This window comes from Osmerus mordax, chromosome 23 (genome assembly GCF_038355195.1).
Source record: "Osmerus mordax isolate fOsmMor3 chromosome 23, fOsmMor3.pri, whole genome shotgun sequence".
NCBI classification, from domain to species: Eukaryota; Metazoa; Chordata; class Actinopteri; order Osmeriformes; family Osmeridae; genus Osmerus; species Osmerus mordax.
This window is the reverse complement of record NC_090072.1, coordinates 3,549,442-3,561,379: the sequence shown is the minus strand read 5'-3', so window position 1 is coordinate 3,561,379 and position 11,938 is coordinate 3,549,442. Positions and strand designations below refer to the sequence as shown.

Here is an 11,938-nt window from a genome sequence, read left to right as displayed (position 1 = left end):
TCTGATTGACTGACAGATTAATCGTTGATTTCAGAGGTAAATCGGTTACATTCATCACTAAACCAGTTGCATCAACACAGAATTTAAGGAATTATAATTATCAGTAGTTAAGCACAAACAAAAGTCGAAATGGTAAGGACAATCAGGTCAAAGGGTCAGCGAAGGCACCCTCGTCAGACAAACACGAGCCTGACTCTGGGTTACCATCAATACTTAAGTGATACCATAATCATTTTGGAGAGTTCGGACCGCTAACAACATATGACCTGCCGATCTGGAACTACCCCCCATAAGTAGAATCTCCCTCCACATTAAAAAAACATTGAAATGTGGACCAAAGCTGAAGAACGTTCAAACAGCGTTCTCTGAATGTCAAGACGGATGGCGTACCACCAGGTCAATGGCAATAAGGATATCATACAAACCTTCTGAAACGACATAGAACTATGTCTGCTTTGCCACTGATATTCTCCACCAGGATTCTCCTGTGTACAGGTCCAATTTTTCCCACGAAAGATAAAATATTGATTCGTACGCCACGCTACTTCTACATCTCTATTAAGGTATAGGTGAGTAACACACCGGGCCTGACAGTGCAGGGTTCAGCGCTAGCGTACAAACTTCAAAGGGGGGAGCATTCTGGACGTCTTTAAGCTTAGGAAGGTTCCAGAAATGCCTTTATGACGTCAACACAGCCTCAGGGTAACGCTGAACAGCCCCACCTTTAAAAGTGCTTAAAACACACACAAAACGCACGACACTTGGCAGTTACTACACACCCAAAACTCTGCCTGAGTCGATGTACTACATTCTGTTTCATCCGAACAACATGCTTTGGTTTCGACTTGGGTCAAACCAGTACCCATGACAAAGGCCTTCAGAACCGTCAAACCTTGTTTCCCGCTCAAGTACCAAACCCTAATTCCCTAGCACTTTAAAGACAAAATGGTTGTAACCAAACTGTACAGTAGAAAACCGCCCCAACCCCTCTAATTACAAAACCCTCGTTTCCTGTCAGCGGTGAAGTAGAGGGTAACGATGTTGTGCTGCTCCTTAGCAGCCCGAGCTGACACCTGGGGATCTCACTCTGCCCGTCTCTGCTGCCATGGCGATACTGTGAGCCAGCTGAAAGGAAGGATGAGAGCATGGAAGGAAGCCAGGAAGGAAGGCAGGAAAGAAGGCAGGAAAGAAAGTAGGAAAGAAACAAGGAAGGAAGGCAGGCAGGAAGGTAGGAAAGAAACGAGAGAGAGAGAGAGAGAGAGAGAGAGAGAGAGAGAGAGAGAGAGAGAGAGAGAGAGAGAGAGAGAGAGAGAGAGAGAGAGAGAGAGAGAGAGAGAGAGAGAGAGAGAGAGAGAGAGAGAGAGAGAGAGGAGTGTTGAGACAACACGGAGTGTTGAGACTGGTATTACTAGGGTGTTTGTCTTGAGAGCCCTGACATGCTGCTGTCCCTGGTCCCACACTGACCTCTTACATTAGAGCACACACACACACACCAGGAACAGGTATGTCGGAAGACTGTCCTGTAATTAAATCCGGAAAGACAGCCCATGCCACTGGCCTTCATGTCACTAAGCAGCCTCGCCCCCACCCTGTGCCCCCTCACACACACTCCCTCAGAGCCCTGACAGGAGAACCGGTCCTTCTTACAAGCCTGGTGGACCAGAACCGGACCTGGAGAACCACTCGGGATAAACGACTTTGAACAGAGCGTCGTGGAGAGGAGTACCGACATTGTCAGTAGTTCCCATCCACTGGATAACTTGCCTCAAGCTCACATCATCCTCATTCTGGAACTTCTACATGAGAAACACAAACAGATAGTGATGAACACTGTTCACCGTGTAGCTCAGCAAGGTTAGCCCAGCGTCTGACATCCTCCTCCTTCTCATCTTCTACACACGAGGACACACATAGAGCTAAGTTAGAATGAAGCCATCCTGTTATTGTTACATGTGATCGATAGCCCTGGCTAACACCGTTACGCTCGTGAATAATGGACGGCTTCGCGCTCTCGCAGGGGAGAGGGAAGTTTAGGGGGCTGGCGCTGGATCAGTTGCAGTGAGGAGGAGGAGGGAGCAGGTGAAGACTGGATTGTTCCAGTTCCAGCTCACTGAGTCAGCTGTGGGAGTTCGGGGACTTTTTTCAAATGGGGAAAAAGATGGAGGAGGCTCTCCTAAGCCACCCCTCCGGTGTGGCTCTTTGGTGCGTTCCATCCTATAGGTAGCATTGAAATGGAGCACAACCTTGGGCCCGTACCATTTAGTTCTAGGGGGTAACATTCCAAGGAGTCGGAAGTGAGTCAAATACAATAATCATTAAACAACATAAAAAAAATACCTGAGAAAGAGATAGGGGGAGAGAGAGCAAGCGATAGAGAGGGGCGGGGAAGGTTAGAGGGGGGGAAACCGACAAAGAGGAAGAGCTAAACAGCAGTAAAAATAGGGAACTGAATTCCTTTGCTCAAAGACTCATATTTCCCCCTCACACACGTATTACATTCAGTTACATCACATGTACCAAGAAGCATTTAGCTTCTTATTCAGGAATCATTCTGGTGGGGGAGGAAGGGGCGTTTTTAAGGTTGATTTTCAGTCGTGGAATACAAATACAGGCTCTTCGGATGAGCACACACACAAGTTCTGTTTGGAAGCAGAGTGCACGTCCATCGCCTTCCAAAGCAGAGTCCGTCCTAGCACCAGCTGAAAACGTCTCTGTGGGGCTCGAGATCGTCAAGCAGCTGTCTCCGTGGTAACAAACAAGACAAACGTGGCAAAAGCCGATTAGGTGAGGCCAGCGAAATACATCACTGTTGAAGCCCGGGAGGTCTACCACGACTGCCTGGTTCTGGACTGTTTTTTTTTGGTACAAGTCTTATGACAGCAGCGGTCACTCATTAGCGTTAGCTTAGCATTAGCCTCTGTGCAGGGCAGTAGGGACCAACATGACTCGGCAGTATTCGCAGTTCAAACCTCCGGTGTCTGTGAGCTCATCCTGTGCGAAAGAGCTAGCGCATGTGTGCGAGACGCAACACTGCCCCCCCCCCCCCCCCTCCTTCCCCACACACACCCCACCCGACCCATGTCCCTCCAAAGGGGGGGGCGGGGGGTGGGGGGGGTGAGGGGTGGGGAGCGGGGCATCAGTAGGAACTTGTCGTCAATGCGGAAGTGCGGCCGCGTGACGTCGTCGGGGTTCAGGAACACCGAGATGGACTTCCCCGGGTTCTCCGTGACCAGCTGCTGCAGCCGCAGCGCCAGCTTGTCGTCCTGTGGCGGGATGATGCCGTTGGCCGGGTAGTGCCCGGGAGAGCCTGCCACGCCGTGCCCGTTCGTCGCCGCCGCAGCCGCCGCCGTGGCCTCCTTCTTCAGCTGGCCCGCCTGCCTGGCCTGGTCCAGCGCGGCGCGGAGGTGCTCGGCCGGGTCGGAGCGCACGTGAGCCAGCTTCCTGGCCACCAGCAGCGCCTGGCTGTCCGTCAGGTGCTCCAGCATGTTGCACTGCGGCAGGAAGTAGTTGGGGCAGCTCTTGCCCAGGGTGCAGTGCGCCAGGTCGTCCAGGAGGCCCAGGAGGAGGCGCGCGGGCGTGTCGGGGTCGGGCAGGACAGGTAGGCGGAGGGGAGGCGGTCCGCAGGCCCAGAAGAGGAGCGTGCGGAGGTGGTAGGGGGAGAGGCCCGTGCGCGGGCTGGGCCAGGATGCGGGAGAGGGCGGCCTTGGCTGCCTGGAAGGCCTGGGCCATGGGGAAGGGGATGCACTTCTTCAGCTGCACCCTGGAGGCCGGAGGAGGAGGTGGTGAGTCGTTTTCGAAATATTTACTTTTGTGATGTTACTTTTAAATAAGGGCTGTGCAAAATGAAATTGTATTTAATTTAATCTAAAATACTGATTTCATAGGACTCCGCCCCAAGGCAGCCCCAACAAAAACAGGTACACAGATAACATGCACACTAAAGAAGATAAGCTGGATAATTGGCTACGGTAGAATGAAGTGATCCTGCTGGTGTGTCATGTGGTGGATATGTAGCCCCTGGCTAACCCTTAGGCAGGTGACCCCACCTCCCCCTCACCTCCCCTCCCCCCCCCCCCTCACCTCACTGCGCGAGAAGGCCAGCCTCCACTCCCGGTCGGGCCGCCCCCCCAGCGGGGCGGGGCACCGGCAGCAGGTAGAAGCCCGAGATGGCCTCCTCCTCCGTGATCTTGCCGTCCCAGAAGTGGTTGGCCGTCAGCCAGCCCTGCGCCACGGCGGGCCAGCCCCGGAACGACACCACGGCAGCAGGTCGTACAGCACGCGGCTGGAGCCCGCCGTGAGGATCAGCGTGGTCAGGGGCCCGTTCCGCTCCAGGCGCTCCGGGACGGGGATGCCCCCTCTGGGGGCTCCGCCTCAGCTCCTCCACCGCCTCCCCCACCACCCCCCAGAACCAGTCGGCGACCAGCGCCGGGGAGAAGTAGCAGCCGTCCAGCGACTGAGGGGAGTGGAGGGACGGGGGGACGCCGACGCCGGCTCTCCCGCCCCCCTCCCCCGCCTCGACACATCTCCTCCTCCTCGTCTTCCTCCTCCTCCTCCTCCTCCGGAGGGAGGCCGTTCTCCTCCTGGCAGCAGACGCCCCAGCGGGCCAGCGTGGCCTGGTCGCACAGGCGCAGGCTGAGCCACGAGTGGCAGGGCGGGGAGTGGCGCATGTCCAGGGTGACGGGCTGGTTGCGGTCGTGCAGCTTGAGGGCGGGCACCAGCAGGGTGAAGTCCAGGTCGAAGTCGGCGCCGCGGGCGTAGTCGCCCAGCTCCTCGGGGTTGAGGTCCAGGACGCCCTCGCGGGCGCCGCCAGACAGGAGCAGGTACTCGTTGGCCACGGGGAGGCGCTGGTCCACCTTCTGGACCAGACCTGGACGCACGCATGCACACACACACACACACACACACGAGCATGCATGCACACACCACACAGAAAGAGTATTAACTTGGGGCATACAAAGAAATCCAAGACCTACAACAAATAGGCTTGGCTTGCCGGCGTGTTTCAAATCTTATGCATGTATTCATGAGGCGAAGCTTGAGGAATATTCATAGAAGAAGAAGTAGTCTGGGGAGCAGAGCTCCCCGAGTGACAGACTACCGAGGTGTGAGGAAGGCCTCCTCCTCCTCCTCCCCTTCCTGCTGCCTCACCTGACCTCAACATGCTTCCCACTCCCCAGAGGAGCTTCTACACTGATCCAGATATTTCTGGTCAAAAGCTGCCAGCCGACCAGAACAGCAGGGAATACTTGTGTGGAACAATAGAAAGTGAGAATGGAGAAAGTGAACTCAACGGGGTCAAAAGACGACAGGGGGAAAAGGGGGAGAGGAGGGAGGAAATGGGGGCGAAACGGTAGCTTTGAGTGTGTCTTGGGCTGGCATTAAATGATGGAACCCAGGATTTCTCTCAAGGGGGTTTTGGTAGTTGGTCAACCAAACGTAGAAATCCACCCAGGGCTTTTTATCTGTGTTCTCAGCGAGCCCAGCTAAGCCCTGTCAGGATGTGACCTCTCTACATTGGAGCCAAGTGGATTACAGCCGGGCGGCTAGAGGAGGCCTCTCCACATCTCCCATGATGCTTTGCACTTTGCTCCTAGAAGAAAACCCGTCACCCGTGACTTGGAAGTGCCCGCCACCTGCCTCTGGGGGGTGGTGGTGGTGGGGGGGCGTGGGGTGCAGGGGTCAGGTCCTCCCACTGTGGATGCGCTGCGGGCTGCAACACGAGCGACTGCAGACCGAGGAGCTGCAGCCTGGAGCACAAAAGCCTCCTAACACGATTTCCCTCATCCAATTACAGGGGCACGCAACACCAGCGGCTGAAAACTGTGTGTATGTGTGTGTGTGTGTGTACAGCATGCTTCAAGCAGGCTGCAAGGCCAACATTACCACAGCTGAGAAGGTTCAAGGAGAGAAATGGCCTGATGCTTCGGAGAGACTGACCGTGGACTATGCTAGACTCCCTTTAGTGGGCGAGAGAGACAAGAGGAGAGACAAAGTGTGTGTGTGTGTCCATATGTGTCTGTGTGTGTGTGTGGCAGTACAAGGTTTGGAGGCTTTATCGGCCATGAAACGCCATATCAAGAGCCTCTGCTAAAAGCTGTGTTGGGAGGAGGGGGGGGGATGGGGCGGCGTGCATGAGTCAGCTGGAAACGTTTTGGAGAGAAAAATAACTGATCAATAATCAGACGAGAGAGAGAGAGAGAGAGAGAGAGAGAGAGAGAGAGAGAGAGAGAGAGAGCGCATTCTGCAGGAACTCTATCAATAATGAGAGGATTGAACTTGTGTGTGTCTCTGAGAGAGAGAGAAACGAGAGAGAGAGAGTGACGCACGCACTTGCAAACACACCTTTCATCGGGCAAGGGTACTCTACAACCCATCCTTTAATCACAGGCGAAGCCATCATCATTATCAATGACAATGGCACATTTTATGATGATAGCCATCATAATTACCATCAAAACGACACTTGGAAGGTTGGGCAGCATTAACCCAAACCCTCGACCCACGACAGTCCTCAGAACAATGACTGCCACTTGATCCAGACAGCTATCCAACAGCTCCAGGTTAAAGCTAGACCATGAACCTGAGCCAGGGCTAGGAGCTTTACCCCAGCTGGAGGAAGGGAACAGGCGTCAAGCCCCAGCCCCTCCCCCAGCGACCCCTTCCTGGCCCTGCTGGGGCCAGGGTACAGCCCTGTGTGTGGAGCCACAGGGCAGAACGTGGAGCAGGCCACAGGAGGCGTGGAGACCTGGGGCCGTGGTCAACGAGCGCCGTTTGCACAGCCCCCCATGGGCTGAATAACCACATGCACGAGCACTTTGGGGATGAAAGTGAAATGTCTCACTGTGACAAACCCGTCCCTGCAGCATTGTGACAGAAAAGTCCCTTTCGGGAGATGGAGCAAGAGAGGGGGAGAGAGAAAAGAGAGAGAGAGAGAGAGAGAGAGAGGAAAGAAAGAGAGAGAGAGAGAGGGGGGGGGGGGGAAGAAAGACAGAGAAAGAGACCCTGTTCAGGCATATTGGCTCGGGTACGTAAATAGCTCTGAAATCGGCGGAAAATGGGATTTTGGGAGAAGAAGGTGAAGAATAGGAGACTGCAGAACTGAAGAGGAGTGCGTGAGACGGACTGTGCGACCACACAGAGAGAGGCGCTACTGACGGCTGGACGAAGATGGAGCACGCCCTCGCTACCTTCACTGCTGCGAGAGACTTTCAACTGTCGGCGAGATGGACCGTTCAGCTACAGCAGGCCCACCTTCCTCCTGGAGAGGCTTGGAAAGAAATACTATTATTCGAGTCGAGAGGGATATCGACGCAAAGCTGGAACAAGAGACCCTACAGTAGTTCCTTTTAAAATGGCTGACAATCCCATTCTTCTTTATACGCTCCTCTCTCTCTCGCTCACTCTCTTTCTGTCTGTCTGTCTGTCTGCCTTTATCACTTCTTATCTGCCGTTTCTCTTGCGTCCCCCTCCCTCACTCTCTGTCTCAGCCACTCCCCTGTCTCTCACTCTCCAGCCAGCTGACAGTTAACTACCTACCTTCCCACCCCCACTCTACCCCCCCCCCCCCCCCCCCCCGCCGCCCCCCTCTTCATTATTTACGGACATCAGACAGCAGCAGCTGACCTTTGACATTTGACACCCCCCCTCCCCTCCACCCAAGACAGAGCCGGTCCCTTCCCCCCACGGACCCGAGGAGACCGCTGGTATCCTAAAGGGTGTCCCATCGCGGCCGCTCTGGACCGGCCATGGGAGAGTCTGGCCTCGTTCCAGACCCGGCGAGGTCGGCTTTAATCTCCACAGGTCAACTGCAGGTTCAGAGCCACATCTGGCAGTCTGTCCTCGTCCCTTCTCCTGGTTTATCCCCGAGGTGGAGGGGGGGGGCAGAGGTGAATGAAGTGGGATTGGGTTTAGAGTGGAGCCTTGCTGAATGGAAGCCAGTCAGATTTACAGATTAAGATCCTCTGCTATGATGCCTCGGCGGATTTTGCACACACGGCAACGGCTAATGCCGACATCGATATCTTTCCAAGATACGCGCTTGTCTGCGTGAATTCGTGCGCGTTTGTGAGTGTGCGTCTCTGTGCGTTTGCGAGTGTGCCATCCTTAAGCTATTCAGGCGACTCTTCGGAGTGCATACTCGTAGGTAATTACACGGTACGTTCATAGTTAATTAGGCATAAAGGTCCCACTGTCCATCTCTCACGCCAGGGGTTTACACACTCACACATTTCGTATCATCATTAAGGCTGCGCTGCGATGAGATCCTGGGGGCCCCACTGAAGCTGCTGCCTGATTGAAAGTGGACCAGTGCCATTTACAGTACTTCAGTCAGAGGGGCACTTTGCATACAAGGAACACGCATGCTGTTAAGTGCTACCCACCAGGCTCTCTCCATTGATGTGGCCTTAGGCTAGGGCAGTCCTCAAACCAACTTCTAAATCAAGTGGCTGCCCGCCACATGCTAGCCGACTAACATTAGACCTGCTGGATAGACTCCTGTGCATAAGTGAAATTAGCTAGCCTACTGCATTAGCCCAGCTTGAGAGACTACAGGGCATTAGCGCGAGCAGCTGGCTAGCGAGGCATTAGCCCCGAGGCTAACACCACAGGGGGATTTCTTCGAGGCGAGGAAGAATTCCGATAGTCCGCTACCGGGGGTGTTTAACGAGGGAAAAATATGTATGAGGAGTCCGTGGTGTTTCTGTGGCAGTGAAAGGCAGTTCTAATGGGATTTCTATGGAGATGTTCCATCCTTGGGGGAATTCCCTGCGTGACGTCTAGTGTCAGTCCTGAGGAGAGAGAGCAGGGAGCCTCAGGGACGACTGCGTTCTGATTGGCCGTTTCACACCCCCGGGTAAGGCTCAAGTTAAAAAGGTGAGATGGAGTGGCATGCTGGGAGATGCACGCTCAGAAACAAACACGGAGACACACTTTGCATCAAAACACACACAACGAAACACACACGAGCACAGAAGAACAGAGACCCGCACACACAGTAGGAGAAGCACAACAGCTTGCTTTGCCTGTCTATTGTTATGAGGTTATATCCCTATGGGGAGTGTCACTTGAACCAGACTGAAGGACCGCATTTTCTTACTTTCATCTTACAGCAGGGGACTTGAACCTAGACCCTTACAAGATGCCTCGCATACGGTCTGTGTATGACAGCCCTGTTTCTGTCCCTGCAGGGAACGAGCGGGCCTGGGTATTTGTTTGCGTGGGCGTGGGGGAAGGCTTGCTGCCACACTGCTAGCAGGGTAAATAAAGTGGCTTTGTTCCTATCTGTCACACCGTGGAGCTGTGCCGCGGTGCAATCGCCTCCCTCTCTTCTCCCTCGCTCTTCGCCGCTGTTCTCTCGTTCTCTTCTTTCTGTCAGTACAGTAATCCCAGTGGGGGGCCTCAAACTATATTAACTTCTTAAAACTGTGGGAGAAGGCAAACTGAGATGTGTACATACTCTCTCACAAACACACACACCCTCTTCTGAAAGACACGCAAAAGCAACACAAACGACCATATGCACACACACTCTTCTGAAGCAAACACGAGAGCAGAACTCACACACACACCCAACATATGAACACGCACGAGCACAGCCATCCGTTGAGTCTCCTACTTCGGCTGAGTGGTGGACTGTGGCTTTGTTGACATTCAGACACACAACAGTCACTCAGCCCTCACCCTCTCTCTCAGGGCCCTTCGCCACACCGCATTGCTAATAGAGTGGCACAATGAATATCACCCGGCCCTGACACCCCCCCCCCCCCCTCCTCCCTCCTCCTCCTCCCACACATACACGCGCCTCTCTGTCTCTTTTTATTCTCTCCCTCTCCCTCTCTCTCCCTCTCTCCCTCTCTCCCTCTCCCTCTCTCTCTCTCTCTCTCTCCCTCTCCCTCTCCCTCTCCCTCTCTCCCTCTCTCTCTCCCTCTCTCTGTCTTCCTCAAGAGTCTGTGGAGAGATCTCTCTCTCTGTCTGTCTGATCTCCTCGTGACAGAAAGTGAACACAGAGGCAGAGAACACTGCGGTCCACCATGTTCTATCCAGGCTTTGGCAAGGGGGGGAGTGGGGAGGGGGAGTGGGGAGGAAGAGGCTGCTGGAGGTTACACCGGCAAAAAACAACCTGGCAGAACCCCCCCCCTCCCCCCCCCCCAAAAAAATGCCTTCGGAGACGAGAGAAGACTTTAAGCTGCCAATCAGCGAGGTGAGAAGAAGCGGAGAGGGAGCGGGAGGGGCGGAGAGGAAAGCTCCATGGCGATGGAAGGACTACAATGGCAACGTGAGGAGCCGGAAAGTTCCACAGAGAGAAATAAAAGAGGGGGGAGGTTGGGGGGGGGGGGGTAGATGGAGCATGGGATGTGAGCGCTAGGCCTATTTGGGGAGAAGCAGGGTTGGGAAATTGAGAAGGTGTATCCGAGTAAATTAAGGTAGAGGGGTAAGTGTGTGCGTGCGTGTGTGTGTGTGTGCGTGTGTGTGTGTGTGTGTGTGTGTGCGTGCGTGTGTGTGTGTGTGTGTGTGTGTGTTTCGAAGGTAAACCTCTTCTAGACAAAATAGAGTGCAGAGGATAAGAGACTGGAGAAGAGGAGAGGGAGGGAGTGAAAGACAGAGAGAGAGAGAGACAGAGACACAGACAGAGAGAGGATGGATGGCTGTCAGCTAATCCAACATTTGACAGGATTAGCTGCAGCGCCTGTTATGATATTTTTGGGGCAAACAATAGCCGGAGCCAAGCTGGGGAAGAATCCACGGGTATTGTTCCAGTGGAGGGGGACAGAAGATCGTGTGCCAGTTAGTGTATAAGCCTCAAGCTGCACATCCCCAAAAGACCTACTGAGAGAGAGAGAGAGAGAGAGAGAGAGAGAGAGAGAGAGAGAGAGAGAGAGAGAGAGAGAGAGAGAGAGAGAGGCAGAAAGAGAACAATGGGGGAGAAGAGGACAAGCAGCTGAAAAGCCAGGGATGGAGGGCAGACAGGCTCTGTGTCCAGTTGCAGAGAGACAGGCAGAGAGAGGGAGACATGGGCGTTGTCTGCAGGGGTGCAGTGAGGAACTGAGAGGGATGGGGAAGACTGCCACCTATTGGACAATGCACACCACTTCACTCAACGGGAAATGAATGACATAACAGAATGTTTGTTCTACTTGTGTGGAATCTGGAGTCCTAAGCCCAGTATATGGCAGTGGGTATACACTCTCCTCTTCTGTCTTACTGATTAAATATCACTTCTCAACCACTATTTCATAACTGATAGTATTACAAATAAGACCATTACACCTACTAAGCTAAGCCAGACTGGGAAACATGACAAAGCAGATTCTCTATTGAAAGGGACTTTTCCGTTGAAGAACATTCTATAAGTGGGAATCTCATGTGAGCAGTTCCCCGTACACCCGTTGCAGTGAACCTACCCAGCATATTGAAAATGAAGTCTTTGGCCGTGTGCACCTCCAGAGCGGTCTGGTCCCCGAACTCTCCTTGCTCCAGCATCACCAGCTCAGACACCTGGGCAGAGAGTTGCTCCAGCGTGGCCCCCGAACGGAAGTCCACCTCCGAGGGCTTCTTGGCGGAGGCCGGGGACCGGGGTGTCACCGCACTCATGAGGGTCTCCATGACTCTCAGTCTGGGAAAGGGGACGGGTGGTGGTACACAGGCAACATTACACTGATGTTATAGACCGGGATTCCTTGCTGATGTTTTATGAAGTTGCTTGCTTATTATTAAGAAACTGAAGAAGGGTGCTTTTAATCATCCAGTACACGTGTGTAAAGACATTGTCTGTTTATCTAATTGCACGGACACGGCGAGCGTTTATTTGTGTGGTCGCATTTGTAAATAGCTAAGATAGCTTTACCCTACATTGCATAACATATTTCTGATCATAAAAACTTCATACTGTAAATGTTTTCCATGCATTAGCTAGCTATGTGTTTGTTAATTTAAAATA

The 11,938-nt window shown here is 53.6% G+C and overlaps 1 protein-coding gene across 1 annotated transcript in view; it reads right to left on the bottom strand.

The window, feature by feature from the left end:
• Positions 1-1,643: 1,643 nt before the first annotated feature.
• The window catches only part of tmem102 (transmembrane protein 102), a 10,877-nt gene continuing 582 nt past the window's right edge, over positions 1,644-11,938 (bottom strand). Inside the window, 9 exon segments of the mRNA XM_067261129.1 lie at positions 1,644-1,796; positions 3,072-3,674; positions 3,676-3,760; positions 4,058-4,123; positions 4,125-4,257; positions 4,260-4,353; positions 4,355-4,476; positions 4,508-4,867; positions 11,403-11,614. Coding sequence (XP_067117230.1) covers positions 1,644-1,796; positions 3,072-3,674; positions 3,676-3,760; positions 4,058-4,123; positions 4,125-4,257; positions 4,260-4,353; positions 4,355-4,476; positions 4,508-4,867; positions 11,403-11,604 — 1,818 coding nt within the window. The 5' untranslated portion in view covers positions 11,605-11,614.